At 41.4% G+C, this 18,553-nt stretch overlaps 1 protein-coding gene across 1 annotated transcript in view; it reads right to left on the bottom strand.

The window, feature by feature from the left end:
- Window positions 1-7,093: 7,093 nt before the first annotated feature.
- The window catches only part of LOC147433927 (alpha-L-arabinofuranosidase 1-like), an 85,826-nt gene continuing 74,366 nt past the window's right edge, over window positions 7,094-18,553 (bottom strand). Inside the window, exons 17-18 of the mRNA XM_086490552.1 lie at window positions 8,866-8,981; window positions 7,094-7,320 (exon numbers count right to left, since the gene is read on the bottom strand). Coding sequence (XP_086346678.1) covers window positions 7,293-7,320; window positions 8,866-8,981 — 144 coding nt within the window. The 3' untranslated portion in view covers window positions 7,094-7,292. The remainder of the gene's footprint in view (window positions 7,321-8,865; window positions 8,982-18,553) is intronic.

Here is an 18,553-nt window from a genome sequence, read left to right as displayed (position 1 = left end):
TCCTCACCTCAATGGTTGGATTCTTTTTTTAAGACCACCAGATCTAACCTTCAAGGTTTCAAGATTTCGTAGATTCTTCTTTCTTCTACAATCATCTAAGCTCATATCTTTCTTTCATAAGGTTGGTACCTTTTTCGGCAGGACTTGGAATTCTTGTGTGGGTTGCAATATGGTGTTTTGGCCATTACAATTCAAATGAAAAAATCATAGAATCTTATTTTCTTTAGCATGGACCATGCATTTATGAATTTCAGCTTGGCTAGTTAAAGATTTGTAATAGCCAAGCAAGCCAATCTCTCCATCATCAGCAAAGGTCAATCAACGGGTAGGATTTGCAAATGCATAAGATGCATTAGTCAAATGATTCAAAGGATAAATTTTCAAATGCATAAGAGGCATTATTCAGCGAACCATGTGTTTAATTGTCTAAATGCTTTGCTCCCTTTTCTCTAAGTCTTTCTTTCTTTGCTAGTGCCACGTGTGTTGGTTTTGCTTTGCTTACATAATGGCTCATAGTGAGGATCTAAGTCATTGTGTAGATGATATTCAGGATGTTTGTCAAGAATGTTTGTGGTGTGGACACGAAAGAAATTAGCCCTTGGTGCAAGAAAAAAAAGACAAGAGCATTTTGGAGACATTGCAAAGACAAGAAAGACGAGTCCTTGAATCTCAATCCAAGATGATGGGGTTCATTCAATGTAACTAAAAAGAGACATTTTTCAATCATCATGGCCATTATGGCACTGTGGAAAGAATCTACTTGTAAGTACACTTCTTGAACGGTTGTATTGTGGACACCTTTTCTTTTACCCCACTTTTTTTTCAGAGAGGGAATGCCAAAAAATGTATTTTCTTACAAGGCCCTACAAATGACCTCCAAAGTTTCCTAATGCATGTACATCTTTAGCATCCCAATGTGCCGACTTGTAGAAGGCAAAACACTCTAGTAGCAAAACCGTTACAACATCATCCACATGACCGATATCCGCCAAACTTAGTCTTAAAAAACTTAGTATAATATACCAAACTCCCTTTACAAAAAGGAGATGTTCCATCATGTATGCCAAAGTTGGGTAGTTGTCCCCTCAATGTGTCCTTATGAGACATTTTATGATATACATCATTGTTGTCAACAATGGTCAGTATAGTTATGTTTTAGGAGAAGAATAGATCCCCTATCCTTGGTGACAAGCAATGGTTTTTTACTGTTATCTTGTTTAAGGAATAATAGTACACCCACATATGACATAAATAATTTTTCTTTTGCAATAGGGTGAGAAGCTAGGTCATAACATACCCTTCTCCACAAGTTCAAAAATTGGCATCAGATTCTCGTCTTGTTGAGAAAGTCAAACTCAATAAGGAGGTTTAATAGGGGGAGATCTTGTAGGCATAACCTCTTGTAGGCATAAGGAGGTTTAATAGGGGGAGATCTTGTAGGCATAACCTCTATATCCTAAGATTGTCATCCCTCTCATGGGAGCTAATGCCCCTGAAATTGTATCTATGAGAAAATCACCATTCTTACCAAGAAAAGAATTAAAATTTGAATCCTCTTTAGATTAGGTAGTGTCATTACGAGAGAGAGAGAGAGAGAGAGAGAGAGAGAGAGAGAGAGAGAGAGAGAGAGAGAGTCAACATGAGAATAGTCTTTGAAAAAGTCATGTAAGCAGAATTAGATTTATTTACTGGCTTAACAAAAACATCATGAGATACAATAAGAATTATTTTTTCTCTCTCATTGACATGCAGATTCATCTCTATACTAGTATTATGAGTTTATCAATCAATGGAGTGGCTAGAATCTCTTGGCCTTTGAAAGCTTTATTAGTTGGTATGGCTTCTCCCATCTAATGGGCATGAATCCCTAGCTTTGTAACTAGCTCCATAAAAATGAATTAATGTGTAGAATTAGGGTCAAACAAACTAAAGCATCTTGCTTGCATACCTTTACTCATGCAAAGCATAAAGAAGCTCCTTGAGACCTACCATGTTTTGCTAGGGCATATGCTTGAGGAGTTGTCTTCATTGCATGCATTTGAGGGAAAGTGCAATATGAGTGACCTTGATCCCCACATTTGAAGCATTTTTTGTCTTTACAATGTTGTTCCATCTCTTTATTAGTGAGTAGATTTGCACCTTGGTGCTGCTTTTGTGTTTTCGCTTGTTGTTCTTGTAGGAATTCTTTTTGTTCCTCCCTTGTTCAAGAAATTTTTATTTCCCTTGATTAGGCTAATCTCACACTTGAAAATTAATCTTGGAAGCTACCATAGTGTGATGGGTAACTTTTGAGACTATCCTTGGAATTCGGGCATTAACCCTATGCTTCCGTGTCTTGTGGAAGCCATGCATAGATCCATTGATAATGCTCATAGAAGCCTATTATTTTATATACAATAGCTTTGGGATGCAATTCCAAAAAGTTTCTACATAGTTGTGAATAGACTCTTTGTACCCTACCTTAAAGCTTCTCCATGCTATTAAGAACATCACTATCTCCCTCTCTTGTGAGAAATTGCTACATATTAGCAATTTTGCGTTCTTTTCTAGTTTTTGGAGCCTTTTCTTTGGATTAAAGACTAGCTCAAATTAGTGGGTTGACATTTGAAGGCACATAGAACCATGCCTAAGATTTGAAAATTTTATGAATTATTCATCTTCGAACAGAGTATCAATTTGGTGGATGAAGCAAAGAGATTTCTTAGTGTTGCTAAAAGCTCCATCGTAGGAGATAAAGGTTATGCTTTCCCTCCTAATAACCTTAGCTTAAAGCTTCTCCATGTTCTAAGAACCTTATCCTCTACTTCTCTTGTGAGAAATTTCTACATATTAGCAATTTTGCATGATTTTTAGGGTCTTGGAGCCTTTTTTTTTGGACCGAAGACTAGCACACCATTAGTGGGTTGACTTTTGAAGGCACATAGAAGCATGCCTAATCCATGAATTATTCATCTCCAAAAGCAGCAACAAGTTGGTGGATGAAGCTATGAGTTTTCTTAGTGCTGCTAAAAGTTCCATCATATGAGAGAAAAATTATGCCTTTTCTCCTTTGTTGAGATTTTTCAATTGACGATCTTTCTTCCAAGCAACACGAGATCAATGATGATGTTAGGATTATGCTATTTAGAAGGCCATGCCCTTTGGGGTAGTCTGTTAGCTAAATTGTATGAACTTGAAGATGAAGAAAAGTATCTTTTCTTCTTCCTCTTCCTTTGAGGTTCTTTTCATCTATCTCATTATGAGGAGGTAAATTAGGACTTGGTGCTCTCTTCTCTTTGGTAGGAGAAGGAGATCTATTACATCAATCTTATCTTGGATGCCCATCCTCTTCATCTCTAACCTCAGGACTCCCATCATCATCATCCATAGGAGACCCCTCCTTATTGGGGGAGGAATTTCTCCGCTTTTTTAGAGATTCAGCGCTTCTTTGAGAGATTTATTATTATTCTTTTAGGAGAGTGTCTATCCTGATTGGAAAATTGTACCTTTCTTCTTAACAATTATCTCATGTTGATCAATCAAACTAAATGTTATATTTTTGGCACCCCTACCTTATATCTAGATTATTAATCAATCCACCTCCCCTACACTCATGTGGTACAGTAAGTTTTCCATGGTCAATCCCCTTGGATATACACAAGCACTACACTACGAGAGACATGTGCATCTTTAGCATCCTTATGTGCTTGCTCGTGGTAGGCCAAACAAATCTAGTAGAAAAACCACTAGAGTTTGCAATAGCATCTACATAACCAATATCCACAAAACTTAGTCTTATCCCCAAAAATTAGCCTTATCATAACTTGGCTTAATGTTCCAAATTCCCTTTGCAACAAGGAGATGTTGCATCATGTATACCCAAATTGGGTAGTTGTCCCCTCCAATTTGTTTATTAGGAGGAAAATTGCGAAAAAGATAATTATTGTCGGCCACAATGAGCATACTTATGTTTTAGGAAAAGAATATATCAAATAGATCCCCTATCCTTGGTAAAAACAATGTTTTTCACTGGTATCTTGTTTTAAGGCACAATAGTATACACACATATGATATAAACCATCCTTCTTTTGAAAGAGGGTGAGAACATACTCTTCTCCACAAGCTCATAAATTGGCATCAAATTCTCATCTTGTGCAAGCGAGACTCAATAACGAGGTTTATTAGGGGGAGAGCTTCCATGCATAACCTCTATCCTAAGATTATCATCCTTCTCACAGGAGGTAATGCCCCTGAGATGCAACCTTAGCTTTAAGCTTGTCCATGCTATAAAAACATCATCCTCTACCTCACCTGTGAGAAATGGCTACATATTAGCAATTCCGCATGCTTTTCAAGTCTTTGGAGTCTCTTTTTTGGGCCAAAGACTAGTCCGCCTTTAGTGGGTTGAATTTGGAAGGCACATAGAAACATGCCTAACATATGAAAATTATATGAATTATTCATCTCGGAACATAACATCCTAACTGAATTGTATGAACTTGAAGATGAAGAGAAGTATGTTTTCTTCTTCCTCTTCCTTTGAGGGTTCTTTCATCTATCTCATCATGAGGAGGAAAATTAGGACATGGTTCCCTCATCTCCTCAGTAGGAGAAGGAGATAATTTCCATCAATGCCATTTTGGATGCCCATCCTCTTTATCTCTAACTTTAGGACCACCATCGTCATCTTTCATAGAAGATCGCTTCCTATTAGGGGAAGAATGTCTCCGCTTTGGTGGAGATTCCTCTGCTTCTTTCAAAGATTCTTCTTGTGTTTTCAAGAGAATGTCTATCCTGATTGCAACCTCCCACTTTGTAAACCCCCCACGCCCCCAAAATAAGGGATATATTAATTCATTCGCTCTATACAAGAGACCTAGAATCAATACCTTTGTTTCTCATAGCCGGGTTATTTTGGGATTAAGGAGATTGATAGCATAATGGTTGTGAAGAACTTTTCGGTAGAAGAAGAAATTTTTTTCTACTCATAACCAAATATGTTTGTCAACTATATAGTTTTGCACGATAGTTCACAAAAGAGCTCAATGCTACGAAAGCTTGAGAATAGTAGAGAGTAGTGGAGAAGAGATCTAAGAGGAGCCTATGCAAATGATAACTTGAGAAAAAAATCAACCGTCAACTACCCTAGTTGACTTGCATGATGCACCATAAAGGCTCCTAAAAGGAGAGCCTTTGGGGGGGAGGATGGTTTTACTTGCCACACACTTAACCTAGGGTACCCCCATTAGGCCCATTTCCCCCTTTGATAACCTAGCTTCACCTTCTGGTGCGTTGGGGTCCAAGTTTTCCCATTAGCTCCTATTCTCCCCCTTTCTTCTAGCCTTCTAGATCTCTTTCCAAGGCATCTAGAACAAATTCTAATGTCACTGTACTCACATAAAGTCACTTGGGAATTTTGAGGTAGCATTACCATTTTGGCCCTAGTAAGCCATGAATTCACCGCTTTGCCCACTTCCCCCTCCTTTTTTTGACTCTTCTACACACTTTGAGATGATTTTGAGACCCGTTTTAATGCATTATTGGTTTTGTGAAAACATGAAATCCACAATAAATTCCCTATACACTCTTGAAGGTAGCGTTATCCTTTCAACACTTCTAAGCTGTAAACACACCTTGTTTGCCACATTGGAATTGTTTGGCCTTTCACATTTTTCATTCTCTCTCTAGAAAGGCCAGTTCTGGTGAGAGAAAGTCGGTTAAAGTAGACTAAGAGTTAAAAATTGTGGCATTTTGTGGATTGGTAGTTGGAGGAAAATGTGGCACAAGGTGCCCCCACTATAATGGGAATTTTTCTTGGCGATAGAGGTGAGTGGAGAATACTGTGAATTCAAGAAACATGGTTGCAACACTATAAAATCACATGGCTTACACTAGAATGTTTGGGTAATTTTGTTTTTCTTCTTCTTCTAGTTGGTAATTGCTTCAAGGAACTTGATAGGGAGCACATAGGAAGTTCTTTTTCTACATAGAACATTTAGTCATTGGGTTGCTTCGTAGGAATCTTTGTTTCTTTTTTTATGGGTTTCTAGTCTCATAATTTCTATTGTAATCACCATACTTGTGCATCCATATCAAAACTTGCATGGTAGACATGTTTGATGTAACAAGTGCACTAACTTGAAAATGGTGCTAGGTAAAAATGGATTCAAATTTTGTGGTGGGTTATACACACGGTTGATTGTATTGGAGTGTAACTAGATGACCATGGATAATACAATTAAATATCCATTCACATAGTGCATCTCATGTTTTTAAGTTCTATTGTGTGTAGTAGACTATGTTTGTGTATGGCTTGTGGAGCAAGTTTACTGAAGGTTTGACTAGGTTCTCTTTGTGGTGGTAATCATCTTGTTATTACATGCATATTGTGACTTTAGGGGTCATAAATATGAGCTTGTACCAACTCAATAGTAATCTTATATCAGCTAGGTATGCATTGATGGGACTGATCTCTATAATACCCTATGGCTACATTGCCTTTTCTATTGCCAAACCTATACATTTAGATTGTATGGGCTAATTCAATATTTTGTTGTGGATTTGGAGCATCTTGGGACTACCTTAATGTTTGAAAATAACGAACTTTCTAAAACCATCAAAAAATGCACACAGGCACACATGAACACTCGTGCACACATGCACAAACGCACTGGCACGTGAAAATGTCAATCAACTTAAAAAACACATCTAACCTTGCAAAATCACCAAAACAAAAACATTGCAATGCCCAATGGAAAAATTACCATGCAAAAAATGGACCTATGGGATATGCATTGCATAAGACCCATAATGCTAATTCCACAAATGCAATGCCCAATGGAAAGCATGCCAAAAATGGACATATGGGAGTATGCATTGCACAAGATCCATAATTGATTCCACAAATATGGACATTCACAAAGGGCTTTGAAAAGTTTTAAAGTTTGAGCGACTCTTTTCCTCTTTCATATCGACTCCAAAGTGACACTCTAGATCCATTAACTTTCAATGAGTGCTTGTAAAACTTAGAATATAGAATAAGTTGTCTCATAATCATTTACAAGAATTTCTTAAAAATACATGGAAATATTAATACATTTGTACAATGAATGAGAGAGAGAGAGAGAGAGAGAGAGAGAGAGAGAGAGAGAGAGAGAGAGAGAGAGAGAGATCCCTATCTTCCTTTGAAAGGTCAACTCAAGCATGGTCTTTATTAGATTTTTGATCTCTTTTGTGAAAACTCCATTTGAAAAGCAATTCCATGTCCAAGTTAAATCCTTATTGGCATAAAATGGTGATAAGTATTGTGGGGCTTATCCTCTAGAATTTGATTGTGAAAACCTACAATGGCCAAAACACATTTTTTATAAATAACCAATCACAACTTTGCACCTACACAGGTGGCTATGACCACAACCTATTGTTCCAATATATTGTTTACTATTTTCTTATATAGATTTGCACTCAAGTTTATTGGACAATGATAACATTAAATTGCTAGGATACATTGTTTACCATTCTCTTAAATATATAACTTTGTATTTATAGTTAACTAACTGGAGTATGGCAAGTTATACTGTCCCAAGCTATATTTTGAGAGAGAGAGAGAGAGAGAGAGAGTTGCAACACTTATTATAGACAAAAGGTAATCTAAGGTGGAAGAGTTTTTGAAGGCTTTGATCTCTACTATGCTAGAATCATGCTTGCATGTGTTTCTTCGAGGAACATGAAAGTAAAGGAAGAGAGAGAGAGAGAGAGAGAGAGAGAGAGAGAGAGAGAGAGTTGCAACACTTATTATAGACAAAAGGTAATCTAAGGTGGAAGAGTTTTTGAAGTCTTTGATCTCTACTATGCTAGAATCATGCTTGCATGTGTTTCTTCGAGGGATGTGTACTTTTCTTGTTTTTGACGTTCCTTTTTTTTTTTTTTTGCGGCGGGGGGGGGGGGGGGGGGGGGGGGCAAGCCTTCAATTTTGAATTTTCACCATGAGGACATGAATGCTCCTTAATTTTGAGTTTTTCGCAAGTTTTAAGCCCCTTCAGAGAAAATTAAAGCCCCTCTTGAAAAGTAAGTGCCAAAACATTGACGAGGTAACTAGAGAATATGCAAATATGGACACTTCCAAATGGAGAAGGTAGCAAAATTATGCTCATTTTAAGTGAATGGCACCACAGAAGTGGAAGGAACTATGTATGGGGCATTTTAAAGTTTTCTTTTGTTGCTATTACGTGTGAGTCCCAATTGCAAAAGCTCCAAATCAGCCTTTGATTGATTAAATAAATCCTATGTTTCCTTGTCAAGTAAGAGAGAATCTATTCTGGCCTCGATGGGTGCTACCAGCTTCTCCATTGGGAAAGTCGTTCCTATGGTGTGGCCCCTTGTGGGTGCAATGTGTATGGCAATGTCCAGTTGTAAATACATAGATATGTATAAAGTTCTCCCTACTACCTTCCCCCGAGCCGATGGTTTTTTTTTTTTTATAAAAGAGAACAAAAAAAGAGAATCTATTTTGCTTTTCCAAAGCTTGGGAGAAGCAACACAAGTGTTTTTTCCTTTTCCTTTTCAAATAGAGGGAAAAAAAGCTTGCACCCTCGAAACCATTATAGAAAAGTTATACTACAGTACACAGTCCAATTTCAGGAGGTTCAACAAGTCATCTCTGATACCAACAGGCTAATAGGATTAGGAGCATGTGAAGATTGATGACATTATTTTACACTTGTAATCATTTTGATGAATCGAAGGCCCGTAGGACCCACAAATCGTGTTTGGTAAGGGATCGGGTTAGGCTTCCTCGTAGGCAGCTTCCCTTCTTTATAACTTAACAAATTTATGGTGTAAAAGAATTCAATAACCTGATTGGTTTAAATTTTACTCAAAACTTACATAAGCTGGTGCAGTGGTGTAATTAGTTGGCATTCTAAGACATTGAAAGATAATGCAGGAATCTTCATGTCCATATTGGCCCCTGCACCTTGAAGAGTCTCCATTTTTGGCACCACCTGAAACATAACCAACCTTAGCACATTTGTAATGGGCTCTTCCATTGCAATGCAGAACTGAAGGCTCCATCTACTCACAAGAAAGACTCCATGCTGTAATTAAAATCTCAACAAGATGCTATACCCATTTCGTAACCCTAAGGTTTCAAACCTTCCTCGGAATTTTTTGGTCAGAAATGTTTTGTCCTTTTCTTTGAGTAATTAGTAAAACAAGCATAAGAAATGCCGAAAGAACTTATGATGGCCTGCTCAAGATTAAAGAATAGTGTTTAAGGGGGGGGGGGGGGGGGAAGGGGGGGTCAAGAAATGAGAGCATAAGTAAAAGACAATGATCTTGGCTTTTTCAATTTGAAGATTTAGCATTATCTCAAATGCAGATTTAAAGGTGTCCGCTTACAACCATCGTTGTCTTATCTCCAAAGTTAAAATGACACAACCAAACACTAAGGCCTTTGCCACTCACAGGCCAAAAAAACTTTTACAAATCCCACTCAAAATTACAACACGATGTTTGGTAGAGAGGAATTTTATGCAACTTTCTTTATTCGGGGTTGAGATCCTTTTAGGCCTTAGACAAGAAGGGATAAAAGCTTACATGTTATATTTTGATGTACTTATTGGCTTCATGTGAAACTATTCAAAGTTTCATACTTATAATTATATTTCATGTCTCTTTTGTTCATATCTTTGATGGCTTCATATAAAGCTATTCAAAGTTTCATACTTTTGAAGGCCGACATGAGTTCAAATAAAGAGGAAAATCCATGTTAATGACTGATAGTGCTGAAACTGCAAAATAAAAAGAATAATGGACCACCAAAAGGTGCACACTTACATGCAAATTGAATACCAAAAGTCCCCAAAGAGTTGGTCTAACGGTAAGGCTTTGGCTTCTCAACCTATGGGTTTTGCGTTCAAATTCCCCATTGGGTCACACTCTAGAGGGACACCTTGTGCTCACTTGGTGTCCACGTTGCTAGGGCTCTTGCCCTCCTTGGACACTCGAGTGCATCCTCCTCCTGGGGTGGGTCACCCGAGGAGGAGGTTCTTAGCTGGTTCCCATGAGTTCTCTCCGTCGTTCCCAGCACATGGTGCATCAATTAGGTGGCCATGGTGATGTCTACGTGTGGCTCTTGCCCAATGGTACGCGGCCCTTGCCCGACCATGTAACATGGCTAATATTTGGAAGGGATAAGCACTTCCCCCTGTGAGCCCTCTGGTGTGTCGAAAAAAAATAAGACACCCCAAAAGCTCATTGTCGGCATGGTGGTCAATACTCAACTCGGGAAGAAACCTTGCTTCAACTATTATGGTACTGCCAAAGCACCCAAAATGCTTCAATGCATCTTTTTGTCTTGTGTACCATTTTCCTCTCAACAGTTTGCTTTTGGATGTTTGTTGGGGATATTTTCTTCCTTGTCATGGAGGTCTCTTGGCATATGTTCACACTGGGATCATTTTTTAATTTTTCTATGTAGATTGCTTTTTGCTCCAGTCTCCAAACTCCTGCACACTTTCTCTTGCAAGTTTCCCTTTGCTTTTAGGTTTTCTTATGAAAGTAAAGCATTACTTTAATCAAAGAGTGTATCTGAGAGAAGGGATAGAGGGAGAGTGAGCAAGCAAGTGCGTGTGGGTTAGGGATGATTGTCCTTAAGGGGGTGTGTCTCCTCGTGTCACCCCTTTTTGGCCAGTGTCAGGAAGTACGCAGTGTGGCTAGCAAAGCACCAAGCCTCTGATTGTGAGGGTTCGTAGAAAAATCAAGCGAATCGCAAACGATTCAAAGAAAAAGACACTTAAAATGAACAAAACTTCAGCCATGAAAGCTTCCTCTCAAAAAGAACCAAGATCAGCTCAAAACTCTTGTGTGTGTGATGATTTGGTGTAGTCTCGCTCCCAATTGCAAAAGTACAATGCCTACACGTCAACAATTTGTGACAACTAGTGTGACTAGAGTGTCAAAAAGCCACCCCTTCATTCGGGGCTCCTGGAAATGTGCCTGGTGGAACTCTCTCTCTAGCATAGCCGAAGCGGCATATCCCTGTGTCAATCCAGCCCTAGTTGTTGATCCCATGGTGGCAGAAGAAAAAAGTGACCCCAAGATATAAAAATGAAGTGACCACCTCCACCCGAGCTCTTGCAAAAGTGAGCAGAACCTGGCTCTCACCATGTCTCTAAGATCATGACCTTGGTATTCCCAAAGTTCATTGTGAGGCCTCTCTGAATACATAAGTCATCTAATTAGAATGTAGGGGCTGCTGTAGACCTCTTGAAGACACGAAATCAATATGATATAATCAGCATCTAGCATGGGCATCCTTGCTTAACATCAATAGTAATAACAATGTCATCCAAATAGTGGGAGTTGGTGGCTCCGAATTGCCACTGTCAACGCCCCCGTTCGAGTATTTCTTTATCAAATTGAACTCTTCTCGTACAGGAATCGGAGGGTCGAGATCCGAGAGTTGGTGCTCATGCAATCACGCGGTGTCAATCTGCAAGTTTTGTGTGTGCAAGTGATGCCCCATAAGGTTGCTTTTAGAGGCCCAGAAGGCCTATAACAATAGCAGGAACCCAAAAAGAACAGGTCCTCCAAAAACAGCCTCCCCCCCCTCCCCCCCCTCCCCGCTTTTTTCCTTAAAAGAGAGAAGGAAAGCGCTTCCTATATAAAGCTATTTTAAATTCAGTTTTAAAGAGATAAACTCGTTTTTAGAGAGAGAAAATCTTAGATTCTAAAGAGAAATCTGCAATAGAGAGAAAATCAGAAATTCGGATTTAGAGAGAGAATACACTTAGAGGATTCTGGCCCTGACAAAGAGATTGGCATGGCACTAACGTGCCAATAGAAAAGAACAAACTGAACAGACTTTTAGCACTTCAATAACAACTGAACTGAAAGAGAGAGATGACACGCGACACAGAATGGCGGAATTCCACCCCAGATAGTATTGGCCCAAACCTTGGCGCCCCTTTCGGTATTCTTTATATTGCATCAACACAGTACAAACCGGTACTCCAGACTCTGGACCTTCTCCAGAGCCCTTAACACATATTTAAAGGCCCTTGGCCTATGAAGAGCAATTTACATGAAAAGTCTTCAAGCTCAAAAGCTTCTGGCCCAAAAGCAATGCCAAAAAGTTGCCAACGTAAATCACGGAATTCCGTACAACTGCCACGTCAACAGTCAATGCAAAACGTGGAAATCCATACAGCCTACCACGTCAGCACGGTCAGCGTAATTTTTGGAAATCTGCCACGTCATCAGTTCCATGTTGTGTGTGTGAGAGGGTCCAGCTTTATTCTAATCCTTTATGTCACTTAGGGCCCCATCAGAAAGGGTCCCCATAAGTTGGTAGGACTTCTTCTTCTGTTACTTGTTCTTCTTAGGGTTTAGGCCCTCAGTTGGCACATGCAAGTTGGCTCCATTCTTCCGGGCTTGACATGTCAGCAGTTTGTGACAGAGAGTGTGACTCGCCAAACGAATGGAGTGATCAATTGCGTCTATGATCTCGATGTAGAAACCCTAACCCTCAAAACCCGTCACATACCACCCTCTAAAATCAAAGCAATCCTCCTCAATTGCACGATATAGCAAAAGAAAAAGAAAGCAATAAAAGGATGTCCACAATTCTTAACATTTACACAATGTTTCCCCAAAGTAAACCCATGAGTGATCTTTCAGTTATGCATACATGTGTAGTGATGGCAGTGTGAATAAAAGGATTAAGGTACCTCGAGTGTGTTTGAAAATCTGTCATATGGCCAAAATCATAGACAATGCCTAGAAAAGGACATTGGCTCATGCTTGAATGCCGATCGCACACCCAAGTTCGTCATAATCATCATTGTTATTTGTCATATATTCGTACAAATTTCATAAAACAAAATTCCCGGTTCATGTCTGCAATCCAAAACTATAGGATTCATTTCTAAGTTGTCGTCCTTCCTTGACGATTTGCTGGTACACCTTTTCTATGCTTCAGTTGGATCGTTCGTTCTCTTGCATCTAGAGCTCTGACATGAAGTTGTAACAAGGGGATTGTGAGAAAGGCCAGGAGGAAGAGAAGAGTAGACCTAAAAATTTTGTGGAGGGAAAGCAAGGGTAACAAGAGGATTAAGAGAACCCAAATAGTTGTGCAAAGCCTTCAAATCAATTTGATCATGCGTCGAGTTTTGCTTTTGTTGCTCGACCAGATACACCAACTGTCGAACCACGAACTGAGCATGAGTCTCCTCTGGATGCTTCTAGGTGGCAGGACCCGGGTGGGGATTTCCGCCGTGTCCGTTGTGATCTCCATGTTCTCCGTCCATGTTGTTAGAATCGTGCTTCGATTTGCAGAGGGCAAGGAAGCCACTGACCTCTAATACCACTCAATCACTTTCAACAAGGGATCATACGAAAACACAGAGACAACTACAATCTGCAAAACTTGGAAACACTTCATCACTTCAAACAACTTGAATAACTAAACTGAGAGAGAGAGAGAGAGAGAGAGAGAGAGAGAGAGAGAGAGAGAGAGAGAGAGAGAGAGAGAGAGAGAGAGGATGTCGGAGCAGGATAACCCCCCTATACATAGTTGGTGGCCCTTAACTACCGCCGTTAGCACCATTGTTTGGATATTTCTTCATCAAATTGAATTGTTCTCGTAGAAGGATAAGAGGGCTAAAATCCAAGATTTGGTGCTCATGCAATCACGCGACACCAATCTATAGGTTATGTATATGCAAGTGTCACAAGTTTGTGACGGGCATGCCTAGCTTAAAAAGATTGACCAAGAGGACAAGACCAACTTGAAGTATGGCCTAGGGGGTTAGGGTTTTACAAACCTAACCCCTACCAACTTATGAAGCATGGCCGAGGGGCCTAAACCCCAAAATGACACAGTGTGAAGGCTGGCAAGCTAACCCGAAAATCGCGGAGCCTATTGCTGACGTGGCAACTATACAACACTCCCGAAAAAATTGGAAAAGTGTTGATGTGGAAGCAGCTCTACGGACAGGGAGATTTGCACCAGTTTTTGGGGTAAAAGCTTATGGGGCAGAAGCTTTTGAATCTAATGCTTATGAGGCTTTGCTTTTGGGCATCCCTTGTACTGATTATAAGCATCTTTGGGAGGCACTCTAAGAGAGCATTTGGATGCAGAGTCTTGGAGAGTTGGACCCATGGGATTTGTACTTTTGTGATCGCCACTCTTTTGGGCCAGTGCATTTGGGAATGGAACTCTGACGTTCCATGTCGACTCTCCTCTCTCTCTCTCTCTCTCTCTCTCTCTCTCTCTCTCTCTCTCTCTCTCTCTCTCTCTCTATTCAAGTTCAATTTAATCATTTGCAGCTTTTGTTCATGTGTTGTTGTTAATTTCTCGCTTGGAGTGTCCAAGCCTGTGACAGTGGTACCAGAGCTCAAACGATTCTTCTTCTACGGAAAATTTGATCCTTTTCTGCAGCACACATGGGTCCTAGCCATGAATCCAATAGAGACGACACTCCTCAGACTACTCATCTGCGGGGAGATGAAGAGAAATGGGGGAACAAAAGAAAGCAATGGAGATTCTGCCCCTGTGCATGGAAAACCCTTGCTTGTGTGTCCCATCAGTCGTTGCATGGACTCAACTTCTGCAACAAACTATAATCTGGTATCTCTTTGGGTAGACCATAGCAAAATCGCTCAATCTGCTGCTTGAACGTAATTTTTTTAAAAGAAGAGACCAGTAAGAAAGTGTCCCAAAATCTCTGACAGTAGGTATCCAATGTGTCTTCCTTGGTCATTTTCACATGATTCCAAGCTGTGATCACATCACGTTCGTATTCCTGGTCGTGCCAACTCCTGTGCCGGCTGTATCCAAGTCCTCCTAGTATTTAGCTGAGTCAGGTCTTGGCGGATGAGCCTGGTGATCTCGGACTATGTAAGAGTCAAAGATGGTGCATCCAATGAGTAGGGGAATCTGTCCATGCTAAATCCATGTACCTGAAACCATGATGTCATCTCCCCATACAAGCATGTTGTGTCTCCCTGCAAAGCTAATTGTCAAGAGGACTCAAGTGCTAGGCGGGCATATCTGTCTCTAGGGAGGTCCCACAAGCGGTGTAAAAAGGAGACTAATCTGGTAAGCGCCTCAACCACTAGTGGGGGCGGGCAGCTAGCTTTGCTCGAATAATGTCATGTGGTACTGAAGCCTTGGCTCTAATAAGCCGCAAGATCATAGAGACTAGAGGCTTCTTGTCACCAGCGTGTGACTACTATCTATCCTTTTTGCTGATTTCTTTCTTATTATTGATTTACTTTCACTTCTTGGAAACACCCCTCGGGAAATCTAACTGCCCTGCATTGCATAGCTAGTGTGGAACTGTCCAGAGGGAGTCCAGGCCTGTGGGCAAGAGAGCACTGAGGTTGGACAAAGACTATGGTTAGCCAAAGTGGGGTCATTGACTAGCCAAAGTGGAATCCTTTGCTACAGAGGCTACATTTCAGTTTTGGGTGTGGCTGCAGTGTACAAAGGGGATCAGATGACCTAGAAAGATATAATGGAAGCATCTCCTAAAATTTAGGGAACTGCTATTTTGGGACCTGAAAATGTGTTTGCGTCATTACCTCCGGAATGACAAGGGGAACATTTTCTTACTTTGCCGTTAAGTCAAATGGGCAACTGGTTGGGAGATTTTTAGGCGGCAACCCCGAAACGGGAAAATGCTTGTAAATGTGCCAAGTGGCACCTTATGGTGCACTTTCCTCATGCAACAAGAAGTGGCGCTGAATTTAGGAGGAGGAGGGATCATTTTCAGATTTTGTCATAGGTTAAGAGCTATGGAGTGCTTGCTTTCCCTCCTATGTACAGTGCGGTGCCAGGAGTGATGCCCTGCACGCTACGCACTGCCCTCTCTCTCCCCTATGGCAGTATGTTATGTCCCTCTAGTGGGCTTTTCATTTGACCAATGTACAATTGTGTTGGTTCATGCGCGATTGCCGAGGCAAGAGCCTCTTGCACAGGTACTGGATTAGCTAGCGGCTAATCCTCCACAGGTACAGGTGAATTCAGAGAGGTTTCACACCAGAAATCTCGTCCGATTCAAAGGGCAAGTAGCCCTACAGGTGTGGGAGCTCGAGGACTTGCTACGGATGTGACCGGCACGCGAAACGGAGCCCGAAACAGTAAATTACAGCCTGCTGTGTATTTTTGCAGGTTTAGGGTTTTGGCCCTAAACGGTCCCTATTACCCCCAGGAGGTTCAGGGACGTGAGGGGACCGCTGTACAGGTGATCTGGCGCATTTTCGAGGCTGAAAACAGAGAATTCAACGTGCTGTAGATTCTCGCCAGGTTTTGCAAAGTGCCCGTATGCGTCGGGAAAGTCAGTCAATGCGTGGGAATACTGGCTGTGAAGGGTCCTAGTACAATTATGCTGCCGAAATCGGGCCGGAACAGTTGAAATTCAGCCAAGTTTGTGCGGGGCAGCTTGTAGGGAACCACAACGTTTATTCCCTCTTTTGAACAATAAAGAAATACCGAAAGGGGCGCCTAAGTTAGGGGCCAATCTGGTGTCGGTCTACTCATACAGGTGCAATCTGGCAGCCTGTAACCCTCTCCCCTTTGTTGTGTTTTGAAAGTACAGGTAAAGTGGACGAAAAATTAAATGGGTGAAAGCAAATAAGGTTTAAGTTTAAAGTCTACCGCCCTTTTTGGATTGAACAGGCCGGTTTCATGGTTCCATCAAAGGGATTAAATCACTTTTTCCCATAGAAGTGAACCTTGGTCAGTTTGGGCTTGAAGACACAGGGGATCATAGACCAGACATAGGGAATTGCAATTATGGCTGACAGACCAGATGATGTGACTGAAGAGGTTTCCTCTTCACAAGGTCAACGGACACATGAAGTGGATGAGTCTTCAAGACCACCACAGACGGATGATGATATATTCAGGACCCAGTTGGCTACTGCTGTGGCTATGTTCACATAAGTAATGCAGAACCCAAGGTTTTTAGCCTTTCTGCAACCTCCTGTTCCGTCTCAGCAAGTTGGGTCACTGGATCATATTCAAAAGCCTGTTAAGGCTTGAGCACAGGTGATTCATATCACACGGTCAATGGAAACACCTGTACACTTGACGGAGAACATGCAGTCCCCACAACCTGTGCCTAAGGTGCAAGAACAGGTGGCTGAGATGCCAGTCTTTCAAGCTGTACCAGTTCAGCCAGCCACTTTTCAGCAGCCTATAGCTGGTTCTAATGGGCAGGGGCAACAGGTCTTCCCACCACCTTCAGTACGCCCTGGCTATTTTGGAGGTGGATCGGTATTCCAGAGCATGGCTGGTCATGCACTTGGAAATCAGTTTTATACACCAGGAACAATGTTCGGGGGTGCTCAAACAATGATGCCTAACCCCATGTATGGTGTCACGGGCATGCTACCAGATTTCAAAGCACTCGGGGCCAATTTGGGATGCCACAGACAAATTTTGGTATGGCTGGAATTACAAATCAGCAGCCAAATATGGCATTTCCAGGTCAACTTAATTGCGGTCAGGGAACACAAATGAACCCTAACAGTGTTCCCATGTTTCAGTCACTTCCATATGACAATTTAACGCCGCTGGAGAGGCCAACTCCGTACAAAGAAGGTGGCAAAGGTTTGACTTTCACGACCTTTACAGGGTTTGATGACAGGAAGAAGGCTCTCTCATTCCTCCAGCAGTTTGACAAGGCCTATGCAGGGGGAAACTTTACAAAGGCTTCAAAGGTCCGCAAGGCAACCACTTTCCTGACAGGGAATGCGGGACAATGGTGGACAACTTTATTGCTTCAAGGGCAAGCTCCGTCCACATGGATTTACTTCAAGCAGATTTTTGCAGCAGCATGGTTATTGATGACTTTGAAGCAGATGTCATGAAAGAATGGCATCAGCTTAATGCTGCTACTTGCAAGAATCTAGATGATTACAATCGGAAGTTTTGGAAAGCTCCACTTCCAGTAACTTCCTATAGGTTTGTGCCATTGACAGAATAGATTGAAAAATACTGTTGTGGCCTACCCAAAGGATTGAGAAAGTACTGCACGAAGACCAAAGTCACTACTTTGACGCAGCTCATCGAGGTAGCAAACACTGGCAATGGTTTGATCAAGGGAGAAGATTGTGAATTCAATACTGGCGTCAAGGAAGGATCAGCCAAGAAAAATTCAGCGAAGAAGTGTAGCAGGCTACAGTGTCACTTTCACAAGACACTCAGTTAGTACAGTTGGTCTGGTGTGAACCGTCGGGTCTGGTTCACACTGGACGGACTCTCTTGGGCTGGGCTGGGCAGTGACACGTGGCAGGATACGGACGGTGGTCTAGTGGACATCGTGGCCAGGTCACCACCACCACTCACTTTGGAGATTGGCTTAGGTGGCTGACATTTATGGGCCGTTGGGTCATTATCATCAGGGGCTTCACAAGATTATCTTGCACGTAGTCGTCTAGAGGAAGTCTTACACAGAGCACTGCTTCACCATCCCTGCACATCTGAGCCTCGACACCCCATTTGTACCTGTGAGTCCTAGGCTGGAGCGGAGTGTGTTGCCACGCCAGAGTCTGTACATGGTTC

The sequence above is a fragment of the Adiantum capillus-veneris genome, chromosome 19, assembly GCF_014529385.1.
Source record: "Adiantum capillus-veneris isolate H3 chromosome 19, ASM1452938v2, whole genome shotgun sequence".
In the NCBI taxonomy this organism is placed as follows: domain Eukaryota; kingdom Viridiplantae; phylum Streptophyta; class Polypodiopsida; order Polypodiales; family Pteridaceae; genus Adiantum; species Adiantum capillus-veneris.
This window is presented reverse-complemented; position numbering and strand designations above follow the sequence as displayed.